The sequence below is a fragment of the Pristiophorus japonicus genome, chromosome 3 (genome assembly GCF_044704955.1).
Source record: "Pristiophorus japonicus isolate sPriJap1 chromosome 3, sPriJap1.hap1, whole genome shotgun sequence".
NCBI classification, from domain to species: Eukaryota; Metazoa; Chordata; class Chondrichthyes; family Pristiophoridae; genus Pristiophorus; species Pristiophorus japonicus.
This window is the reverse complement of record NC_091979.1, coordinates 200166157-200189839: the sequence shown is the minus strand read 5'-3', so window position 1 is coordinate 200189839 and position 23683 is coordinate 200166157. Positions and strand designations below refer to the sequence as shown.

The following is a 23683-nucleotide window of genomic DNA, read 5'->3' as shown; positions in this document are numbered from 1 at the left end:
GTGCTGGGACCCCAGCTCTTTACAATATACATCAATGATTTTAGATGAAGGAATTGAGTGTAATATCTCCAAGTTTGCAAATGACACTAAGCTAGGTGGCAGTGTGAACTGTGAGGAGGATGCTAAGAGGCTGCAGGGTGACTTGGACAGGTTAGGTGAGTGGGCAAATGCATGGCGGATGCAGTATAATGTGGATAAAGTATGAGATTATCCACTTTGGTGTCAAAAACAGGAATGCAGATGATTATCTGAATGGTGACAGATTAGGAAATGTGGAGGTGCAACGAGACCTGGGTGTCATGGTACATCAGTCATTGAAAGTTGGCTTGCAGGTACAGCAGGCGGTGAAGAAGGCAAATGGCATGTTGGCCTTCATAGCGAGAGGATTTGAGTAAAGGAGCAGGGAGGTCTTACTACAGTTGTACAAGGCCTTGGTGAGGCTACAGCTTGAATATTGTGTACAGTTTTGGTCTCCTAATCTGAGGAAGGACATTCTTGCTATTGAGGGAGTGCAGCAAAGGTTAACCAGACTAATGCCCGGGATGACAGGACTGACATATGAAGAAAGACTGGATCGATTAGGTTTATATTCAATGGAATTTAAAAGAATGAGAGGGGAACTCAGAAACATATAAAATTCTAAAATTGGACAGGTTAGATGCAGGAAGAATGTTCCCGATGTTGGGAAAGTCCAGTACCAGGAGTCACAGTCTAAGGATAAGGGGTAAGCCATTTAGGACCGAGATGAGAGAAACTTCTTCACTCAGAGTTGTGAGCATATGGAATTCTCTACCACAGAAAGTTGTTGAGGCCAGTTCGTTAGATATATTCAAAAAGGAGTTAGATGTGGCCGTTACTGCTAAAGGGATCAAGGTGTATGGAGGGAAAGCAAGAATGGGGTTCTGAAGTGAATGATCAGCCATAATCATATTGTGAATAATGGTGCAGGCTCGAAGGGCTGAATGGCTTACTCCTGCACTTATTTTCTATGTACAGTACTGGTGGGTACAGGTCGGTCACTACAACACGAGTGCAGTACGGGTGGGTATAGGTCTGTCATTAACACGAGGGTACAGTGCTGGTGGGATCAGGTCTGTTATTGTATGACACTCAATAAAACACGAGTGGGTAAGCGTCTGTCATTATCTAACACTGGAGTACAGTGCTGGTGGTCAACAGGTTTGTCACTGTATAACAGTGGGGTACACTATTGGTGGGTACATGTCTGTCACTGTATAGCACTGGGGTACAGGACTAGTGGGTAAAGGTCTGTCACTATAACATTGGGGTACAGTACTAGTGGGAACAGGTCTGTCACAGTATAACAATAGCGTACAGTACGGGTGGGTAGAGGTCTGTCACTGTATAACACTGGGGTGCATACTAGTGGGCACAGGTTTGTCACTATCACTGGGGTACAGTACTCGGGGGTACCGGTCTGTCACTAACACTAGGGTACAGTACTGGTGGGTACAGGTCTGTCACTGCAACACTGAAGTACGGTACTGGTGGGTACAGGTCTATCAGTGTATAACACGGGTACAGTGTGGGTGGGTACAGGTCTGTCACTGTATAACACTGAATGGCAGTATTCTTGGGCACAGGTCTTTCACTGTATAACATTAGGGTACAGTACTGTTGGGTAGAGGTCTGTTACTGTACAACATGAGAATAGTACAGGTGGGTACAGGTCTGTTAGTGTAGAACACTGGGGTACCGTACTCGTGGGTACAGGTCTGCCACTATATAACACTGGAATACAGTACAGGTGGGTACAGGTCAGTCACTAACACTGCGGTACAGTACAGGTGGGTACAGGTCTGTCACTGTATAAAACTAGGGTACAGTACTGGTGGGTACAGGTCTGCCACTGTACAACACTGGCGTACAGTACTGGTGTACAGGTGGGTACAGGTCTGTCACTATAATACTGGAGTACAGTACGGGTAGGTACAGGTCTGTCGGTATATAAACACGGGTACAGTATGGGTGGGTACAGGTCTGTCACTAACACTGGGGTACAGTACTGGCAGATTCAGGTCTGTCACTGTATAACATTGGGGTACAGTACTGGTGGGTAAACATTTGTTACTGTAACAGGTACAGTGTTGGGCACCGGTCTGTCACTGTATAACGGGTACAGTGCTGCTGGGCACAGGTCTGTCACTAATACTGCGGTACCGTATGGGTGGGTAGAGGTCTGCCACTGTATAACGCTGGGATACAGTACTGGTGGGTACAAGTCTGCCACTGTATAACACTGGGGTGCAGTACCAGTGGGCACCATGCCAGTCACTATATAACAAGGGTACAGTACTGGTGGGTACAGGTCTGTCACTGTAATACTATGGTACAGTACTAGTGAGTACAGGTCGGTGACTGTATAACACTGGGGTACAATGCTGTTGAACACAGGTCTGTCGTTGTATAATACTGGGGTACAGTGCTGGTGGGCACAGGTCTGTCAGTGTATTACACGGGTACAGTGCTGCTGGGCACAGATCTGTCACTAACACTGGGGTACAGTACTGGTGGGTACAGGCCTGCCACTATAACACTGAGGTACAGTACGGCTGGGCACAGGTCTGTCACTAACACTGAGGTACACTACTGCTGGGTACAGGTCTGATACTAACACACGGGTACAGTACAGGTGGGTACAGGTCTGTCACTAACATTGCAGCACAGTATGGTTGGGTACAGGCCTGTCACTATAACACTGGGGTGTACTGTACTGGTGAGCGCAGGTCTGTCACTAATACTAGGGTACAGTACTAGCGAGTACAGGTCGGTGACTGTAGAATACCGGGGTACAGTGCAGGTGGGGTACAGATCTGTCACTATATAACACTGGGGTACAGTGCGGGTGGGTACAGGTCTGTCACTGTATAACACTAGGGTACAGTACTGGTGCGTAAAGGACTGTCACTGCATAACTGGGGTACAGTACTGGTGTGTACAGGTCTGTCACTGCATAACACTTGTGCAGAAAGGGTGGGTACAGATCTGCCACTATATAACACTGGGATACAGTATGAGTGGGTACAGGTCTGTCACTAACACTGCGGTACAGTGCGGGTGGGGTACAGGACTGTCACTGTATAACACTGGGGTGTACAGTACTAGTGAGCACAGGTCTGTCAATGTAGCACTAGGGTACAGTACTAGTGGGTACAGATCTGACGCTGTATAACACGGGTACAATGCTGGTGGGTACAGGTTTGTCATTGTACAACATTGGGGTACAATACTGGTGGGTACAGGTCTGCCACTATAGTACTGAGGTACAGTGTTGGTCGGTACAGGTCTGCATCTATAACACCGGGGTACAGTAATGGTGGGTACAGATCTGTCACCAACTCAAAGGTAATCTCAGGATTGCTAATAGATCCATGTGCTAGACAGAGTAGAATTAGCAGAATAATTAAGATGAATACATGGCTTGAGAAATGGTGCAAGAGTGAGGAATTTAAATTCCTGTGACATTGGAACCGGTTCTGGGGGAGATGGGACCAGTACAAACCCGACTGTCTGCACCTGGGCAGGACTGGGACCAATGTCCTAGGGGGAGTGTTTGCTAGTGCTGCTGGGGAGGATTTAAACTAATAGGACAGGGGGATGGGAATCTATGCAGGGAGACAGAGGGAAGTAAAATGGGGTCAAAAGCAAAAGGTAGAAAGGAAAAAAGTAAAAGTGCAGGGCAGAAAAATCAAAGGCAAAAATCAAAAAGGGCCACATTACAACATAATTCTAAAAGAACAAAGAGTGTTAAAGCCTCTGTGTCTCAATGCGAGGAGCATTCGTAATAAGGTGGATGAATTAACTGTGCAGATAGCTGTTAACGGATATGATGTAATTGGGATTACGGAGACATGGCTTCAGGGTGACCAAGGCTGGGAACTCAACATCCAGGGGTATTCAACATTCAGAAAAGAAAGACTGTAAGGAAAAGGAGGTGGGGTAGCATTGCTGGTTAAAGAGGAGATTAACGCAATAGTAAGGAAGGACATTAGCGTGGATGATGTGGAATCTGCATATGGAAGAGCTGCGGAACACCGAAGGGCAGAAAACGCTAGTGGAAGTTGTGTACAGACCACCAAACAGTCATAGTGAGGTTGGGGATGGCATTAAATAGGAAATTAGGGAAGCGAGCAATAAAGGTACAGCAGTCATCATGGGTGACTTTAATCTACATATAGATTGGGCTAAACAAACTGGTCATCATAGGCAGTCCCTTGGAATCGAGGAAGACTTGCTTCCACGACTAAGTGAGTTCTTTGGTGGCTGAACAGTCCAGCACGAGAGCCACAGACCCTGTCACAGGTGGGACAGATATTCGTCGGGGGAAGGGGAGGTTGGAGCAATTTGTCGCACATTCCTTCCGCTGACTGCGCCTGACCTCTTCACGCTCGCACCGTTGAGATTCGAAGAGCTCAACGCCCTCCCGGATTCACCTTCTCCACCTTCGGCCAGGGTCTCCCAGGTGTTAGTGGTGATGTCGCATTTCACCAGGGAGGCTCTGAGGGTGTCCTTGCAACGTTTCCGCTGCCCACCTTTGGCTTGTTTGCCATGAAGGAGCTCCACGTAGAGCAGTTGCTTGGGGAGTCTTGTGTCTGGCATGTGAACCAAGTGGCCTGCCTAGCGAAGCTGATCGAGTGTGGTCAGTGCTTCACTGCTGGGGATGACACTGATGTTTATGCGTCTGTCCTCCCAGGAGATTTGCAGGATCTTGTGGAGATATAAATCCAACGACTTGATGTGTCTTCTGTACATCGTCCATGCCTCTGATCCATACGGAGGGCGAGTATTATTACAGCCCTGTCGACCATGAGCTTGGTGATAGGTTTGAGGTCTTTGAACACACTTTTCCTCAGGCGGCCGAAGGCTGCACTGGCGCATGGAGGCGATGTTGAATCTCCGCAACAATGTCTGCCTTTATTGACGAGGCTCCCGAGGTATGGGAAATGGTCCACGTTTTCGAGGGCTGCGCCGTGAATCTTGTTGACTGAGGGGCAGTGCTGTGCGGCAAGGACAGGCTGATGGAGGACCTTTGTCTTACGGATGTTAAGCGTAAGGCCCAAGCTTTCATATGCCTCAGTGAATACATCGACTATATCCTGGAGTTCAGCCTCAGTGTGCGCAGACACAGACGTCGTCCGTGTACTGCAGTTCAACGACAGAGGTTTGGATGATCTTGGACCTGGCCTGGAGGCGGCGTAGGTTAAACAGCTTATGGTGGAGGAGGACTTCCTGGAGTGTATAAGGGATGGTTTCAAGACCAGTATGTCAAGGAACCACTTAGAGAGCTGGCCATCCTAGACTGCGTGTTGTGTAATGAGAGAGGATTAATTAGCAATCTTGTTGTGCGAGGCTCCTTGGGGAAGAGTGACCATAATATGGTATAATTCTTCATTAAGATGGAGAGTGACACAGTTAATTCAGAGACTAGAGTCCTGAAGTTAAAGAAAGGTAACTTCGATGGTATGAGACTTGATTTGGCAAGGATAGACTGGCGAATGATACTTAAAGGGTTGACGGTGGATAGGCAATGGCAGGCATTTAAAGATCACATGGATGAACTTCAACAATTGTACATCCTTGTCTGGCGTAAAACTAAAAGGGGAAGGTGGCTCAGCTGTGGCTTACAAGGGTAATTAGGGATAGTGTTAAATCCAAGGAAGAGGCATATAAATTGTCCAGAAAAAGCAGCAAACCTGAGAACTGGGAGAAATTTAGAATTCAGCAGAGGAGGACAAAGGTTTTAATTAGGAGGGGGAAAATAGAATATGAGAATGCTTGCAGGGAACATAAAAACTGACTGCAAAAGCTTCTACAGATACGTGAAGAGAAAAAGATTAGTGAAGACAAATGTAGGTCCCTTACAGTCAGAATCAGGTGAATTTATAATGGGGAACAAAGAAATGGCAGATTAATCGAACAAATACTTTGGTTCTGTCTTCAATAAGGAAGACACAAATAATCTTCTGGAAATACTAGGGGACCGAGCGTCAAGCGCGAAGGAGGAACTAAAGGAAATCCTTATTAGTCAGCAAATAGTGTTTGGAAAATTGATGGGATTTGAAGGCTGCTATATCCCCAGGGCCTGATAGTCTGCATCCCAGAGTACTTAAGGAAGTGGCCCTAGAAATAGTGGATGCATTGGTGATCATTTTCCAACAGTCTATAGAGTCTGGAATAGTTCCTATGGACTGAAGGGTAGCTAATGTAACCCCACTTTTTAAAAAAGGATGGAGAGAGAAAACAGGGAATTATAGACTGGTCAGCCTGACATCGGTGGTGGGGAAAACGTTGGAATCAATTATTAAAGATGTAATAGCAGCCCATTTGGAAAGCAGTGACAGGATCGGTCCAAGTCAGCATGGATTTATGACCGGGGAATCATGCTTGACAAATCTTCTAGAATTTTTTGAGGATGTAACTAGTGGACAAGGGGGAGCCAGTGGATGTGGTGTATTTAGACTTTCAAAAGGCTTTTGACAAGGTCCCTATCAAGAGATTAGTGGGCAGAATTAAAGCACATGGTACTGGGGGTAATGTATTGACGTGGATAGAGAACTGGTTGGCAGACAGGAAGCAAAGAGTAGGAATAAACGGGTCCTTTGAATGGCAGGCAATGACTAGTGGGGTACCGCAAGGTTCAGTGATGGGATCCCAGCTATTTGCAATATACATTAATGATTTAGACGAAGGAATTGAATGTAATATCTCCAAGTTTTCAGATGACACTAAGCTGGGTGGCAGTGTGAGCTGTAAGGAGAATGCTAAGAGGCTGCAGGGTAACTTGGACAAGTTAGGCGCATGGGCAAATACATGTCAGATGCGGTATAATGTAGATAAATGTCAGGTTATCTACTTTGGTGGTAAAACCAGGAAGGCAGATTATTATCTAAATGGTGACAGATTAGTAAAAGGGGAGGTGCAACGAGACCTGGGTGTCATGGTACATCAGTCATTCAAAGTTGGCACACAGGTACAGCAGGCTGTGAAGAAGGCAAATGGCATGTTGGCCTTCATCGCGAGAGGATTTGAGTAAAGGAGCAGGGAGGTCTTATTCCAGTTGTACAGGGCCTTGGTGAGGCTACATCTTGAATATTGTCTGCAGCTTTGTTCTCCTAATTTGAGGAAGGACATTCTTGCTATTGAGGGAGTGCAGCAAAGGTTCACCAGACTGATGCCCGGGCTGAAAGATGAAGGAAGACTGGATCGACTAGGCTTATATTCAATGGAATTTAGAAGAATGAGAGGGGATTTCATAGAAACATATAAAATTCTGATGGAATCGGACAGGTTAGATGCAGGAAGAATGTTCCCGATGTTCGGAAAGTCCAGTACCAGGGGTCACAGTCTAAGGATAAGGGGTAAGCCATTTAGGACCGAGATGAGATTAACTTCTTCACTCAGAGAGTTGTGAACCTGTGGAATTCTCTACCACAAAGTTGTTGAGGCCAGTTCGTTAGATATATTCAAAAGGGAATTAGATGTGGCGCTTACGGCTAAAGGGATCAAGGTGTGTGGAGCGAAAGCAAGAATGGGGTTGTGAAGTGCATGATCAGCCATAATCATATTGAATGGTGGTGCAGGCTCGAAGGGCCGTATGGCCTACTCCTGCACCTATTTTGTGTGTTTCTATGTACAGTACTGGTGCATACAGGTCGGTCACTACAACACGTGTGCAGTACGGGTGGGTACAGGTCTGTCACTAACACGATGGTACAGTGCTGGTGTGATTAGGTATGTCACTGTATAACACTGGATACAATACGAGTGGGTACACGTCTGTCATTATCTAACACTGGGGTAAAGTGCTGGTGGCGACAGGTTTGTCACTATATAATAGTGGAGTACATGACTGCCGCTGTATAACAATGGGGTGCAGTACTGGTGGGTACAGGTTTGTCACTGTATAACACTGGGGGGCAGTACTCATGGGTACAGGTCTGTCACTGAATAACACTGGGGGGCAGTACTGGTAGGTATAGGTCTTTCACTGTTTAACACGGGTACAGTGCTGCTGGGCACAGGTTTGTCATTAACACTAGGGTTCAGTACTGATGGGTACAGGTCTGCCACTGAATTACACTGAGGTATAGCACTAGTGAGTCAAGTCTGTCACTAACTGGGGTACAGTACTGGTGTGTACAGGTCTGTCACTGCATAACATGGGTACAGTACGTGTGGGTACAGGTCTGCCACTATATAACACTGGAATAAAGTACGGATGGGTACAGGTCTGTCACTAACACTGCAGTACAGTATACGTGGGTACAGATCTGTCACTAACACTGCGGTAAAGTGCGGCTGGGTACAGGTCAGTCATTGTATAACACTAGGGTGTACAGTACTGGTGAGCACAGGTCTGTCACTGTATAACACTGTGGTACAGTACTGGTGGCTATAGATTGGTCACTGTATAACACTAGGGTGCAGTACTGGTGGGTACAGGTGTGTCACTATATTACACTGGGGTACAGTTCTGGTGGGTACAGGTATAGCACTGGATTACAGTACGGATGGGTAGGTCTGTCACTAACACGGGGGGATACAGTGCTGGTGGGTTCAGGTCTGTCACTATAACATTGGGGTACAATAATGGTGGGTAAAGATCTGTAACTAACACTGGGGTACAGTACTAGTGGGTACAGGTCTGTCACTATAATAGTGGGGGCAGTACTCATAGGTACAGCTCTGTCACTATAACACTGGAGTGCAGTACTGGTGAGTCAGGTCTGTCACTGTATAACATGGGTACAGTGCTGCTGGGCACAGGTCTGTCACTAACACTAGGGTACAGTACTGGTGAGTCAGGTCTGTCACTGTATAACTGGGGTACAGTACTGTTGTGGACAGGTCTGTCACTGCATAACACTGGGGTACAGTACTGGTGGGTACAGGTCTGCCACTATATAACCTGACATCAGTAGTGGGGAAAATGTTGGAATCAATTATTACAGATGCAATAGCAGCGCATTTAGAAAGCAGTGACAGGATTGGTCCAAGTCAGCATGGATTTATGAAAGGGAAATCATGCTTGACAAATCTTCTAGCATTTTGTGAGGGTGAAACTAGTCGAGTGGACAAGAGGGAGCCAGGGGATGTGGTATATTTGGACTTTCAAAAGGCTTTTGACAAGGTCCCACACAAGAGATTGGTGTGCAAAATTAAAGCACATAGGCCCCAAGTTTCCACATGATTTGCTCCTGATTTTTTAGGAGCAACTGGTGTAGAACGGAGTATCTTAGAAATCGGAATTCTCCATATTTAGTTTTCTGCAGTTCTAGTCAGGTAGAACAGTTTCACTTTGGAACAGAATTTTTTTTTTTTAAAAGGGGACGTGTCCGGTCACTGACGCCTGATTTGAAAGTTTCCACAGTGAAAACGTACTCCAAACTAACTTAGAATGGAGCAAGTGAAGATTTTTGTACACTTGAAAAAACCTTGTCTACACTTTAAAAAATCAGGCGCAGGTTACAAATCAGGCGTAGGGAATGGTGGGGGGGGGTGTTTAAAGGGAAGTTTACAAACATTAAACACTTCAGTTTTACAAATAAAGAGCCATCATCAATAATAAATGATAAATACATCAATAAATCAACCAATAAATCAATCAAAAAAAATTAATAAATAATTTTTTTTTTTTAAATCAATAAATAAAACATTTTCTACTTACCGACTGCAGCACCGAGAGCTTGGGGGGGGGGGAAGGAGAAGGGGGAGGGAGGCTGAACGGGCCGGGCCCGAGACTTCGGGCAGGGCTCGTCCCCAGCACCAGATTTACAGGTAGGTGGCGTTGGGTCGGGGGGGGTTGGTGGGAGGGAGGTCGGTTCGGTTCGGGTCGGGGGGAGGGGGGGGGAGGGAGGGAGGGAGAGGGAGGTCAGGTCGGATCCAGTCCGGAGGCGCGGGGAGGAGGGAGGAGGGAGTGGGTGTCCGGTCCGGGGGGGGGGAGAGGAGAGAGGAGCGGGTGTCGGCGGGGGGGGGGGGGGTGTCAGGTCCGGTCCAGGTGGGGGGGGGGGGGGGAGTGGGTGTCGGGTCCGGTCCGGAGTCGGGTCGGGAGGAAGCAGGAGCTGGCCGTGGAAGGAGCCTTATTCACGCAGCCCCAGTGAGGCCATTCGGCCAGGGCTAGGGGCTGCGTGCTTCGGGTCCCTCCCACACAGTTTTGGGCGCCTGGAGCTACTGCTACTGCACTTGCATGCCCACTGTAGCGCGCATGTGCAGAGATCCCGGCACTGTTTTCAGCGCAGGGACCTGGCTCCGCCCCCCCACAGCTCGTGCTGCGCTGCGCCGAGGGCCAGAGGACCTGCAGGGAGGTGGAGAATATGGAGGGTTTTTTTAGGCGCCGAAAAACAGGCGCCCAGCTCTGAGGGGCGCCTTTTTCGCCGCGTGTGGAAACTTGGGGCCATAGTATTGGGGGTAATTTATTGACATGGATAGAGAACTGGTTGGCAGACAGGAAGCAGAGAGTCGGGATAAACGGGTCCTTTTCAAAATGGCAGGCAGTGACTTGTGGGGTGCCACAGGGCTCAGTGCTGGTACACCAGCTATTTACAATATACATCAATGATTTAGATGAAGGAATTGAATGTAATATCTTTAAGTTTGCAGATGACACTAAGCTTGATGGCAGTGTGAGCTGTGAGGAGGATGCTAAGAGGCTGTAGGGTGACTTGGACAGGTTAGGTGAGTGGGCAAATGCATGGTAGATGCAGTATAATGTGGATAAATGTGAGGTTATCCACTTTGGTGGCAAAAACATGAAGGCAGAATATTATCTGAATGGCGCAGATTAGGAAAAGGGAATGTGCAACGAGACCTGGGTACATCAGTCATTGAAGGTTGACATGCAGGTGAAGCAGGCAGTGACGAAGGCAAATGACATGCTGGCCTTCATAGTGAGGGGAATTGAGTATAGGAGCAGGGAGGTCATACTGCAGTTGTACAGGGCCTTGGTGAGGCCTCATCTGGAATATTGTGTTCAGTTTTAGTCTCCTAATCTGAGGAAGGACATTCTTGCTATTGAGGGAATGCAGCGAAGGTTCATCAGACTGATGCCCGGGATGACAAGTCTAACATATGAAGAAAGACTGGATCGATTCGGCTTATATTCAATGGAATTTAGAAGGATGAGAGGGGATCTCATAGAAACATATAAAATTCTGACGGGATTGTACAGGTTAGATGCAGGAAGAATGTTCCCGAAGTCCAGTACCAGGAGTCACAGTCTAAGGATAAGGAGTAAGCCATTTAGGACGAGATAAGAGAAACTTCTTCACTCAGAGTTGTGAGCATGTGGAATTCTCTACCACAGAAGTTGTTGAGGCCAGTTCGTTAGATATGTTCAAAAGAGAGTTAGATGTGGCCCTTATGGCTAAAGGGATCAATGGGTATGGAGAGAAAGCAAGAATGGGGTGCTGAAGTGCATGATCAGCCGTAATCATATTGAATGGTGGTGCAGGCTCGAAGGGCCGAATGGCCTACTCCTGCAACTATTTTCTATGTACAGTACTGATGTGTACAGGTCGATCACTACAACATGAGTGCAGTACAGGTGGGTACAGGTCTGTCACTAACACGGATGTACAGTGCTGGTGGATCAGGTCTGTCACTGTATAACACTGGGTACAATACGAATGGGTACACGTCTATCATTATCTAACACTGGGGCACAGTGCTGGTGGGCACAGGTCTGTCACTGTATAACAATAGGGTACATAACTGGTAGGTACAGGTCGGTTACTGTATAACACTGGGCTGCAGTACTGGTGGGTACAGGTCTGTCACTATAACACTGGGGTACAGTACGGCTGGGTACAGGTCTGTCACTGTATAACACTGGGTACAGTACTGGTGTGTACAGGGCAGTTGCTGTATAGCACTGGAGTACAGTATGGGTGGGTACAAGTCTGTCACTAACACGGGGATGCAGTGCTGGTGGGTTCAGATCTGTCACTGTATAACATTGGGGTACAGTACTGGTGGGTAAAGATCTGTGACTAACACGGGTACAGTACTAGTGGGTACAGGTCTGTCACTAACACGGGGCTGCAGTGCTGGTGGGTTTAGGTCTGTCACTGTATAACATTGGGGTACAGTATTAGTGGGTAAAGATCTGTGACTGTAACACGGGTACAGTACTAGTGGGTACAGGTCTGTCACTATAACACGGGTACAGTGCTGCTGGGCACAGATTTGTCACTAACATTCGGGTACAGTACTGTGAGTCAGGTCTGTCACTGTATAACTGGGGTACAGTACTGGTGTGGACGGTCTGTCACTGCTTAATATTGAGGTACAGTACGGGTGGGTACAGGTCTGCTACTATATAACCTGACATCAGTAGTCGGGAAAATGTTGGAAACAATTATTAAAGATGTAATAGCAGCGGATTTGGAAAGCAGTGATGGGATCGGTCCAAGTCAGCATGGATTTATGAAAGGGAAATCATGCTTGACAAATCTTCTATAATTTTTTGAGGATGTAACTAGTAGAGTGGTCAAGGGAGAACCAATGGATGTGGTGTATTTGGACTTTCAAAAGGCTTTTGACAAAGTCCCACAGAAGAGCTTGATGTGCAAAATTAAAGCACATGGTATTGGGGGTAATGTATTGACGTGGATAGAGAACTGGTTGGCAAACAGGAAGCAAAGAGAAGGAATAAACGGGTCCTTTTCAGAATGGCAGGCAGTGACTAGTGGGGTGCTGCAGGGCTCAGTGCTGGGACCCCTGCTATTTACAATATACATCAATGATTTAGATGAAGAAATTGAGTGTAATATCTCCAAGTTTGCAGATGACACTAAGCTTGGTGGCGGTGTGAGCTGTGAGGAGGGTGCTAAGAAGGCTATAGGGTGACTTGGACAGCTTAGCTGAGTGGGCAAATGCATGGCAGATGCAGTATAATGTGGATAAATGTGAGGTTATCCACTTTGGTGGCAAAAACATGAAGGCAGAATATTATCTGGATGGCGGCAGATTAGGAAAAGGGGATGTGCAACGAGACCTGGGTGTCATGGTACATCAGTCATTGAAAGTTGGCATGCAGGTACAGCAGGTGGTGAAGAAGGCAAATGACATGTTGGCCTTCATAGCTAGGGGATTTGATTATAGGGGCAGGGAGGTCTTACTGCAGCTGTACAGGGCATTGGTGAGGCCTCACCTGGAATATTGTGTTCAGTTTTGGTCTCCTAATCTGAGGAAGGATGTTCTTGCTATTGAGGGAGTGCAGCGAAGGTTCACCAGACTGATTCCCGGGTTGGTAGGACTGACATATGAGGGGAGACTGGATCGACTGGGCCTGTATTCACCGGAGTTTAGAAGAATGAGAGGGGATCTCATAGAAACATAAAATTCTGATGGGACTGGACAGGTTAAATGCAGGAAGAATGTTCCCGATGTTGTGAAGTCCAGAACCAGGGGTCACAGTCTAAGGATAAGAGGTAAGCCATTTAGGACCGAGATAAGGAGAAACTGCTTCACTCAGAGAATTGTGAACCTGTGGAATGCTCTACCACAGAAAGTTGTTGATGCTAGTTCATTAGATATATTCAAGAGGGAGTTAGATATGGCCCTTACGGCTAAAGGGATCAAGGAGTATGGAGAGAAAGCAGGAAAGGGGTACTGAGGTGAATGATCAGCCATGATCTTATTGAATGGTGGTGCAGGCTCGAATGGCCTACTCTTGCACCTATTTTCTATGTTTCTATAACACTGGGATACAGTACAGGTGGATACATGTCTGTCACTATAACAGTGGGGTACAGTACAGGTGTGTACAGGTCTGTCACTGCATAACACTGGGGTACATTACAGGTGGGTACAGGTCTGCCACTATAACACTGGAATACAATGCGAGAGGGTACAGGTCTGTCACTAACACTGCGGTACAGTACGGGTGGGTACAGGTCTGTCACTGTATAACATTGGGGTATAGTGCTGATGGGCATAGGTCTGTCACTATAACACTGGGGTACAGTACTGGTGAGAACAGGTCGGTCACTGTATAACACGGGTGCAGTACTAGTGGGCACAGGTGTGTCACTATAACATTGGGGTGCAGTACTGGTGAGCACAGGTCTGTCACTAACACTAGGATACAGTGCTGTTGGGTGCAGGTCTGTCACTGTCCAAAACTGGAGTACAGTACTGGTCGGTACAGGTCTGTCGCTGTATAAAACTGGGGTGCAGTGCTGGTGGGTACAGGTCTGTCCGTGTATAACACTCCAGTGTATAAAAGCCCAGTTGATCCAGTCTCTCCTCATATGTCAGTCCAGCCGTCCCTGGAATCAGTCTGGTGAACCTTCGCTGCACTCCCTCAATAGCAAGAACGTCCTTCCTCAGATTAGGAGACCAAAACTGAACACAATATTCCAGGTGAGGCCTCACCAAGGCCCTGTACAACTGCAGTAAGACCTCCCTGCTCCTATACTCAAATCCCCTAGCTATGAAGGCCAACATACCATTTGCCGCCTTCACCGCCTGCCTTCTTCACCGCCTGCATACCAACTTTCAATGAACCATGACACCCAGGTCTCGTTGCACCACTCCTTTACCTAATCTGCCGCCATTCAGGTAATATTGTGCCTTTGTGTTTTTGCCACCAAAGTGGATAACCTCAAATTTATCCACATTATACTGCATCTGCCATGCATTTGCCCACTCACCTAACCTGTCCAAGTCACCCTGCAGCCTCTTGGCGCCCTCCTCACAGCTCACACCACTACCCAGTTTAGTGTCATCTGCAAATTTGGAGGTATTACACTCAATTCCCTCATCCAAATCATTAATGTATATTATGAAGAGCTGGGGTCCCAGCACTGACCCCTGCAACACTCCACTAGTCGCTGCCTCCCATTCCAAAAAGGACCCGTTTATCCCGACTCTCTGCTTCCTGTCTGCCAACCAATTCTCTATCGACGCCAGTACATTACCCCCAATACCATGTGCTTTGATTTTGCACACCAATCCCTTATGTGGGACCTTGTCAAAGGCCTTTTGAAAGTCCAAATACACCACATCCACTGATTCTTCCTTGTCCACTCTACTCGTTACATCCTCAAATAAATTCCAGAAGATTTGTCAAGCATGATTTCCCTTTCATAAATCCATGCTGACTTGGACTGATCCTGTCACTGCTTTCCAAATGCGCTGCTATTTCATCCTTAATAATTGATTCCAACATTTTTCCCACTACTGATGTCAGGCTAATCGGTCTATAATTAACCGTTTTCTCTCTCCCTCCTTTTTTAAAAAGTGGTGTTACATTAGCTACCCACCAGTCCATAGGAACTGATCCAGAGTCGATAGACTGTTGGAAAATGATCACCAATGCGTCCACTATTTCAAAGGCCACTTCCTTAAGTACTCTGGGATGCAGACAATCAGGCCCCAGGGATTTATCGACCTTCAATCCCATCAATTTCCCCAACACAATTTCCCGTCTAATAAGGATATCCTTCAGTTCCTCCTTCTCACTAGACCCTCGGTCCCCTACTACATCCGAAAGGTTATTTGTGTCTTCCTTCGTGAAGACAGAACCAAAGTATTTGTTCAATTGTTCTGCCATTTCCTTGTTCCCCATTATAAATTCACCTGAGTCCGACTGCAAGGGCCCTACATTTGTCTTCACTAATCTTTTTCTCCACATATCCAAAGAAGCTTTTGCAGTCAGTTTTCATGTTCCCGGCATGCTTCCTCTCGTACTCTATTTCCCCCTCCTAATTAAACCCTTTGTCCTCCTCTGCTGAATTCTAAATATCTCCCAGTCCTCAGCTTTGCTGCGTTTTCTGGCCAATTTATATGCCTCTTCCTTGAATCTAACACTATCCTTAATTTCCCTTGTTAGCCACGGTTGAGCCACCTTCCCTGTTTTATTTTTACTCCAGACAGGGATGTACAATTGTTGAAGTTCATCCATGTGATCTTTAAATGTTTGCCATTGCTTATCCACCGTCAACCCTTTAAGTATCAAGGTCTGTCACTGTATAACACTGGGGTGCAGTACTGGTGGGTACAGGTCTGTCACTGCAGTACTGTGGTACAGTGCTGGTGGGTTCAGGTCTGTCACTGTATAACGCTGGAGTACAGTACTGTTGGGTACAGGTCAGTCGCTGCATAACACTGGAGTCAGTACTAGTGGGTACAGGTCTGTCACTGTATAACACGCGTACAGTGCTGCTTGCACAGGTCTGTCACTAACACTAAGGTACAGTACTGGTGGGTACAAGTCTGTCACTGTACAACACTGGAGTACAGTACGGGTGGGTACAGGTCTGTCCATGTATAACACTGGGGTATAGTGCGGGTGGGTACAGGTCTGTCACTGTATAACACTGGGGTACAGTACGGCTGGGTACAGGTCTGTCACTGTATAACACTGGGGTACAGTACGGCTGGGTACAGGTCTATCACTGTATAATGCTGGGGTACATCACTGGTGAGTCAGGTCTATCACTGTAGTACTGGGGTACAGTGCTGGTGGATACTGGTCTGTAACTATAACACGGGTACAGTGCGGGTGGGTGCAGGTCTGTCACTGTATAACACTAGGGTACAGTACTGGTGGGTACAGGTCTGTCAATGTATAACACGGGTACAGTCCTGGTGGGTACAGGTATGCCACTATAACACTGGGATGCAGTACGGCTGGGTACAGGTCTGTCACTGTATAACACTGCGGTACAGCACTGGTGAGGTAGGTCTGTCACTATAACTGGGGTACAGTACTGGTCTGTCACTACCTAACACTGGGGTACAGTGCTCATGGGTGCAGGTCTGTCACTAAAACTGGGGTACAGTACTCGTGGGTACAGGTCTGTCACTGTATAACACGGGTACATTGCTGGTGGGCACAGGTCTGTCACTAACACTGGGGTACAGTACTGGTGGGTACAGGTCTGTTACCGACACGGGGGGGTACAGTGCTGGTGGGTTCAGGTCTGTCACTGTATAACGCTGGGGTATAGTACTGTTTGGTACAGGTCAGTCGCTGTATAACACTTGGGTGCAGGTCTGTCACTGTATAACACGAGCACAGTGCTGCTTGCACAGGTCTGTCACTAACACTAGGGTACAATACTGGTGGGTACAAGTCTGTCACTGTACAACACTGGAGTACAGTACGGGTGGGTACAGGTCTGTCACTGTATAACACTGGGGTACAGTACGGCTGGTTACAAGTCTGTCACTAACGCTGGCGTACAGCACTGGTGAGTCAGGTCTGTCACTGTATAGCTGCGGTACAGTACTGGTGTATACAGGTCTGTCACTGCATAATACTGGGGTACAGTACGGGTGGGTACAGCTCTCCCACTATATAACACTGGGATACAGTATGGGTGGGTACAGGTCTGTCACTGTATAACACAGGTTCAGTACTGATGGGTACAGGTCAGCCACTGTTTAACACGGGTACAGTACTAGTGGGTACAGGTCTGTCACTGTATAACACTAGGGTACAGTACTGGTGGGTACAGGTCTGTCACTGTATAACACTGAGTACAGTACTAGTGGGTACAGGTCTGTCTCTGTACAACACTGGAGAACAGTACTGGTGGGTACAGGTCTATCGCTGTATAACACTAGGATACAGTACTGTTGGGTACAGGTCTGTCACTATACAATAGTACAGTATGGGTGGGTAAAGGTCTGTCACTGTAGAATACTGGGGTACAGTACAGGTGAGTGCAGGTCTGTCAATGTATAACACTGCGCTGCAGTACTGGTGGGTACATGTCTGTCAATGTATAACACTGGGGTACAGTAGTCATGGGTTCAGGTCTGCCAATGTATAACACTGAGATACAGTACCAGTGGGTACAGGTCTGTCGCTGTAACACTGGCGTACAGTACTAGTGGGTACAGGTCTGTCACTAACACTAAGGTACAGTACTGGGGGGTACAGTGCTGGTGGGCACAAGTCTGTCACTAACACTAAGGTACAGTGCTGGTGGGTACAGGTCTGTCACTGTATAACACTGGGGTACAGTACTAGTGGGTACAGGTCTGTCACTATAACACGGGTACAGTGCTGCTTGCACAGGTCTGTCACTAACAAGTGTACAGTACTGGTGGGTACAAGTTTGTCACTGTACAACACTGGGGTACAGTACGGCTGGGTACAGGTCTGTCACTGTATAATGCTGGCGTATAGCACTGGTAGTCAGGTCTGTCACTGTATAGCTGGGGTACCGTACTGGTGTATACAGGTCTGACACTGCATAACACTGGGGTACAGTGCTGGTGGGTACAGCTTTGCCACTATCTAACACTGGGATACAGTATGGGTGGGTACAGGTCTGTCGCTGTATAACACTAGGGTACAGTACTGATGGTACAGGTCTGTCACTGTACAACACGAGTACAGTACTGGTGGGTACAGGTCTGTCACTGTATAACACTGGGGTGTACAGTACTGGTGAGCACATGTCTGTCACACACTAGGGTACAGTACTGGTGGGTACAGGTCTGTCGCTGTATAAAACTGAGGTGCAGTGCTGGTGGGTACAGGTCTGTCCGTGTATAACACTGGGGTGCAATGCTGGTGGGTATAGGTCTGTCAGTGTATAAGACTTGGGGTACAGTGCGGTGGGTACATGTCTGTCACTGTATAACACAGGTTCAGTACTGGTGGGTACAGGTCTGCCACTGTGTAACACGGGTACAGCACTAGTGGGTACAGGTCTGTCACTGTATAACACTGGGGTACAGTGCAGTTGGGCACAGGTCTGTCACTATAACACTAGGGTACAGTACTGGTAGGTACAGATCGATCGCTGTATAAAACTGGGGTACAGTACTGATGGGTACAGGTCTGTCACTATACAAGAGTACAGTATGGGTGGGTAAAGGTCTGTCATGGTAACACTGGGGTACAGTACTGGTGGGTACAGGTCTGTCACTGCAGAATACTGGGGTACAGTACAGGTGAGTGCAGGTCTGTCACTGTATAACACGGGTACAGTGCTGGTGGATGCAGGTCTGTCACTGTATAACACTAGGGTACAGTAGTGCTGGACACATGTCTGTCACTATACAAGAGTACAGTATGGGTGTGTAAAGGTCTGTCACGATAACACTAGGGTATATTACTGGTGGGTACAGGTCTGTCACTAAAATGCTGGGGTACAATACAGTTGTGTGCAGGTCTGTCACTGTATAACACTGGGGTACAGTACTCGTGGGTACAGGTCTGTCACTGTATAACACTGGAGTAGAGTACTGGTGGGTACAGGTCTGTCGCTGTATAACAAATACTAGGGTACATTACTGGTGGGTACAGGTCTGTCGCTGTATAATACTAGGGTACAGTACTGGTGGGTACAGGTCTGTCGCTGTATAATACTAGGGTACAGTACTGGTGGGTACAGGTCTGTCACTGTACAAGAGTACAGTATGGGTGGGTAAAGGTCTGTCATGATAACACTGGGGTACAGTACGGGTGGATGCAAGTCTGCCACTGATTAACATTGGGGTATATTACTGCTGGACACATTTCTATCACTACATAACACTGTAGGAGGGTACAAGTCTGTCAATGTATAACACTGGGGTGCAGTACTCGTGGGTACAGCTCTGTCACTGTATAACACTGGGATGCAGTACTGGTGGGTACGGTGTTAATTTAGGCGAAAGAGTGTGAATCACCAGTGTGAGGTATCTGTAACCCAATAACTCCACACAACGGCACGATGGATTTACAAAGGAAATCTCTTCTCAACATCTGTGTCGTGCGGATAAAGCTTTCCGCAGTAAAATGATGCCCTTTTGCTCTTGCCGCCCTCCTCTAGGTAAGAATGGCGAGCTCTTGCCAACGACGGAGGAAGCAGAGGAGCTGGAGCGGGCGCTGGAGGCGGTGACGTCGTACGCTGCCTCGCTGGAGTGTCTGAGTTCTATCGGTGAGCTGGCGCACACGGACGGCGACCAGGAGCTGTCGGGCAGAGGGATGGGCGTGTTTGTCGCCGCCGCAGGGATCCCGGTCCTCAGCAGGGCAGTCAACAACGAACTGGGAGACCTCCTCAACGGGCGCATCTCCACAGAGAACTTCTCTAGCCTGGAGCTGGACGAGAACCTCCTCCATCACCCATCTGCACTGTCCAGCCCGGCTGGCTCCCTGGGCAGTCAGGCTCAGGGCACCTACCCTTCCCCTTCAGCTGTGGGCCTGGCCTCTGCCACCCTGGCCAACCAGAGCGGGCTCGCAGAACGGACTTACCCGTCCCATTTCCACACCACCCGCACCTCGCCCAGGACCCACCTGCTGGGCAAAGCCGAGGACCTGATCTCGCCCCGGCAGCACTATGGTAGCGAGCACTCCCGCTCATCCCCATACAGCAGCGAGCACGTCCCATCGCCCTACAGCGACAACGTCACCCCTCCACCCTACCCTGGGGACAGCCTGGCTACCCCCTTCCATCCGGACGTGACGCTGCTTCCTGCCCATGTCCTGCCAGCCCAGCTGGTCAATCCCCGGCCCCAATGGGGCACCATCAGCCTGAGTGACCCGGCCACCTTCAGCGGCCTGATCTCGTCCGGGCCTGAGGGCCACCTGCTCTCCACCTCTCTGTCTACCCCTCTGTCCACGCCTCACTCGCCCTCCACCCATACTGCCTTCTCTACCGCCACGCCCAGCAGCACCATCCTCCTCCCAGGCTTGACCCAGGCCGGCTTCAGCGGCAGTGTCGCCACCCTGGGACCTTCCTCGCCCCCCGACCTGCCCATCTCCAACCCCGCCAAGCAGCAGCTCCCCCAGTTCAGCGCCGCCTTCGGCCCCCAGCTCACCTCCCACAGCGGCATCCCCAAGGACGTACAGCCGACCCACAGCTCCATTGCGCCCCCCACGGGCTTCTCCGTAACCGCAGCTGCTGCGAGCACGAACAATGTTACAGCTCCGTTTAGCACTCCGCCATGAGTCTGCGCGGGATTACTGTCCGAAGAGGCCACCTGTTTCTTGGCTTGCAAGCGACGGTTGAGATGCTCCCCTGATTTTTTTCCTGTGTCTTGCGGTTTAAAGGGTATCATCTAGTTTTTTTTTAAAACCATCCTGTGTAAGGGTGGAGGGGGAAAACAGCTTGAGATGCAATTTTTGGGAGAAAGTAACTCACGACCAAGCAGAGGTGCCAGTGATTGTTCCCCTTTATTTATGCTCATTATTGTTAATAATGAGTAATGTTGCTGATTATTGTTAAATTCCTCTACCTTCAAACTGCTCATTCGCTTCTCGCCTCCAAAAGAAAAACATTTGATCTGCCTTTTGTAATGATTCTGTTCTAACTTTTCTTTTTAATGACAGATCCAAGTCACTTTGTACACCCGGTAACTCCTTTTGCCTGGTTTTCTCACCCTGCTCTCCCCCCCTCCCCCTCCCCCCCCCCCCCCCCCACCCCCCCGGACATTTGTGAAACCCCCTCCATCACTGGCATCTCTGTCGCGATCAGCAGCTTTTTAAAGTGAATTGACAGCCAAACTGCGGCAGACCTGGTCCTCTGCCAACCTTTGATTGGACGTCGCCGTCGCTCACCCGGGTACTTCGCCAAGCAGCCGCTATGAGATCTGGTGACTTCCTTTCCACCATGCCAGGGCCTTGTGTGCTTTTTGAAAAGGGGATTGGTGACACTTTGCCCCCTTCCTTTTCAGGGCTAAAAGATCATAATACATTCAGTTTGAGTATATTTTTTATGTAAATACATTAGTACATTTTATGACGACTTTACTTATCTATAAAACCATTAATGGCGCACTGTTAAATATCAAACTCAAAGGTAGATGTTTGGCTCATTGAGGCTTTTTATATAAAAAAAAGAACACACACACAAGACTCGATTATAGATCCTGGATCAGGTGCCCACGGTCTCTGCACATACATGACGCAAAGTTGCTGTGAGATTCTTGAGCGAGGTAGCAGAAGCAACTTGTCATTTATTTGCTAAAATACAATCCTAAAACTCGGTCTAAAATCTTCTGTGCATGGACTACTAACAAGGAAATCGTTTGAGCTTGCCAAGGCCACTTCAGGGCACGTTTTAAAAATGTAATATTTACACAGGCTCCAACTTCCAGGTTCAAAGCCATGATTAAGAGATATTTTGCCCACCTACCTGAACATCGCACCTTTTTTCCCCTTTACCCTTCCTCTGCCTTCTCCTCCCTGGCTCTCTCTTCCTTCAATCCTGGGCCACTATCCCTGCCCATAACACCAGCAATGGTGCACAGAATATGTTTATCAAGTGACCAGACCCTGAGTACTAACAGCATCAATCCCTTTGGCTCCCATTTTGAACGTATTTCCACGAGAGGCACTGCTGAATTCGGCAGAAGTCATTGCGCCCCGCTAAATCGCAAGTCTTAGACTTAAACAGCCACTCGGTTACAAATTGATCGCTGAACCATTTGTTCCATTTTAATTAGCTGGTGGGGGGTGGGGGGGGGGGGGCGGCGGGGGGAATGGAGGGGAGAGGAGAATCTCCCTTCATTTTTATTATTGGTAATGGGGGCAGCAGAGAGATTGTGAGGCCTTTTCTAGACTTGGTAGGAAGGGGAGGGCATATGTTTTCCCACTGACTGACTGGTACTTGGGCCCCTTGTAAAGCAGTGATCTCAAGATGCCATTGGAACATAAGCTGCATCAAAGCACCTTAAACACGCGGGGTCCAGATTCGCTCTCAAACTGGTCTAGCACTTTTGACACCCGACACTCAATGGCTAATTCACATGCGGTCTGGAACTGCTCATCCTTGGCTCCTAGAGTTTAGCTGTTTATTGTATTGCCCCAAGACCTGCAAAAACAAGCTAGCACGTGTGTGGCACAATATAAAGGCAGCTAAAGTTTGCCAACCACCGTGTCTACTGCAATGCATCCAGTGTCTTATAATGCCAAATATGTTTAAAAAAATTTTTAGGAGAAAAAACTTTATTTATGACAGAAAAGGTCTGAATGTGTATAAAATATATCCAACGGGCTACACTCTTGTGCCTCCTGTAGAGTTTTTAAATAATATGCTTCAATAGGTTACCCCAGTTTTAACATTTTAAATTAATCACACAATGAATGCACACACAAGTATATATATTGTATATAATACACAAAATGCATCTATTTACATCTCTCAAAATCACTTTACAAACTGCAGTTCCATCACCCTCCTGATGACTGTGCTGCTGAGCTAATCCCTGCAGTGCCCCCATCAGACACTCTGCTGTTACTGCAATGCCCAGTTCCAAATCACCATGTTCTTGTACATTTCCCGCAATAGCTTAAAAGGTGAAAATTGTAAGAGAGGACAAAAGTTTCTATGAAACTTTACTTGCCGAATGTCTTGAGCTTCGACTCGAGAGTCAGCCAGAGCGAACTATAAAGAACCATTCCCCGGTCTATCTCGAAGGTGGTGTAAAGAATTCCAATTTGAGACTGATTTCTTTTTTTATAAAAAGTGAATTTGTTGCATATTATGTGTAGAACAGACCCATAGCAGTCATGTCTTGTGGAAGGGCTATCGTTTTACATACACCCCCCTTTAAAAAACTAATCATGCACTCCCAATGTTCCATTTGAATTTGAACATCCAATGCTTGGTAAACCTGATGTCCTCTCATCATGGAATATACGATCTAATTATATATTGGTAGTTTAGTTAATCGATTGCCATCATGAAGTGCTTCAATATTGTGTGTTGGTGGT

At 47.7% G+C, this 23683-nt stretch overlaps 1 protein-coding gene across 2 annotated transcripts in view; it reads left to right on the top strand.

The window, feature by feature from the left end:
* The window catches only part of LOC139259435 (INO80 complex subunit D-like), a 173238-nt gene extending 151897 nt beyond the window's left edge, over positions 1–21341 (top strand). For both annotated transcript variants that reach the window (XM_070874904.1, XM_070874903.1), the window contains exon 10: positions 19800–21341. In XM_070874904.1, coding sequence (XP_070731005.1) covers positions 19800–20917 — 1118 coding nt within the window. In that variant the 3' untranslated portion in view covers positions 20918–21341. The remainder of the gene's footprint in view (positions 1–19799) is intronic.
* Positions 21342–23683: the final 2342 nt, after the last annotated feature.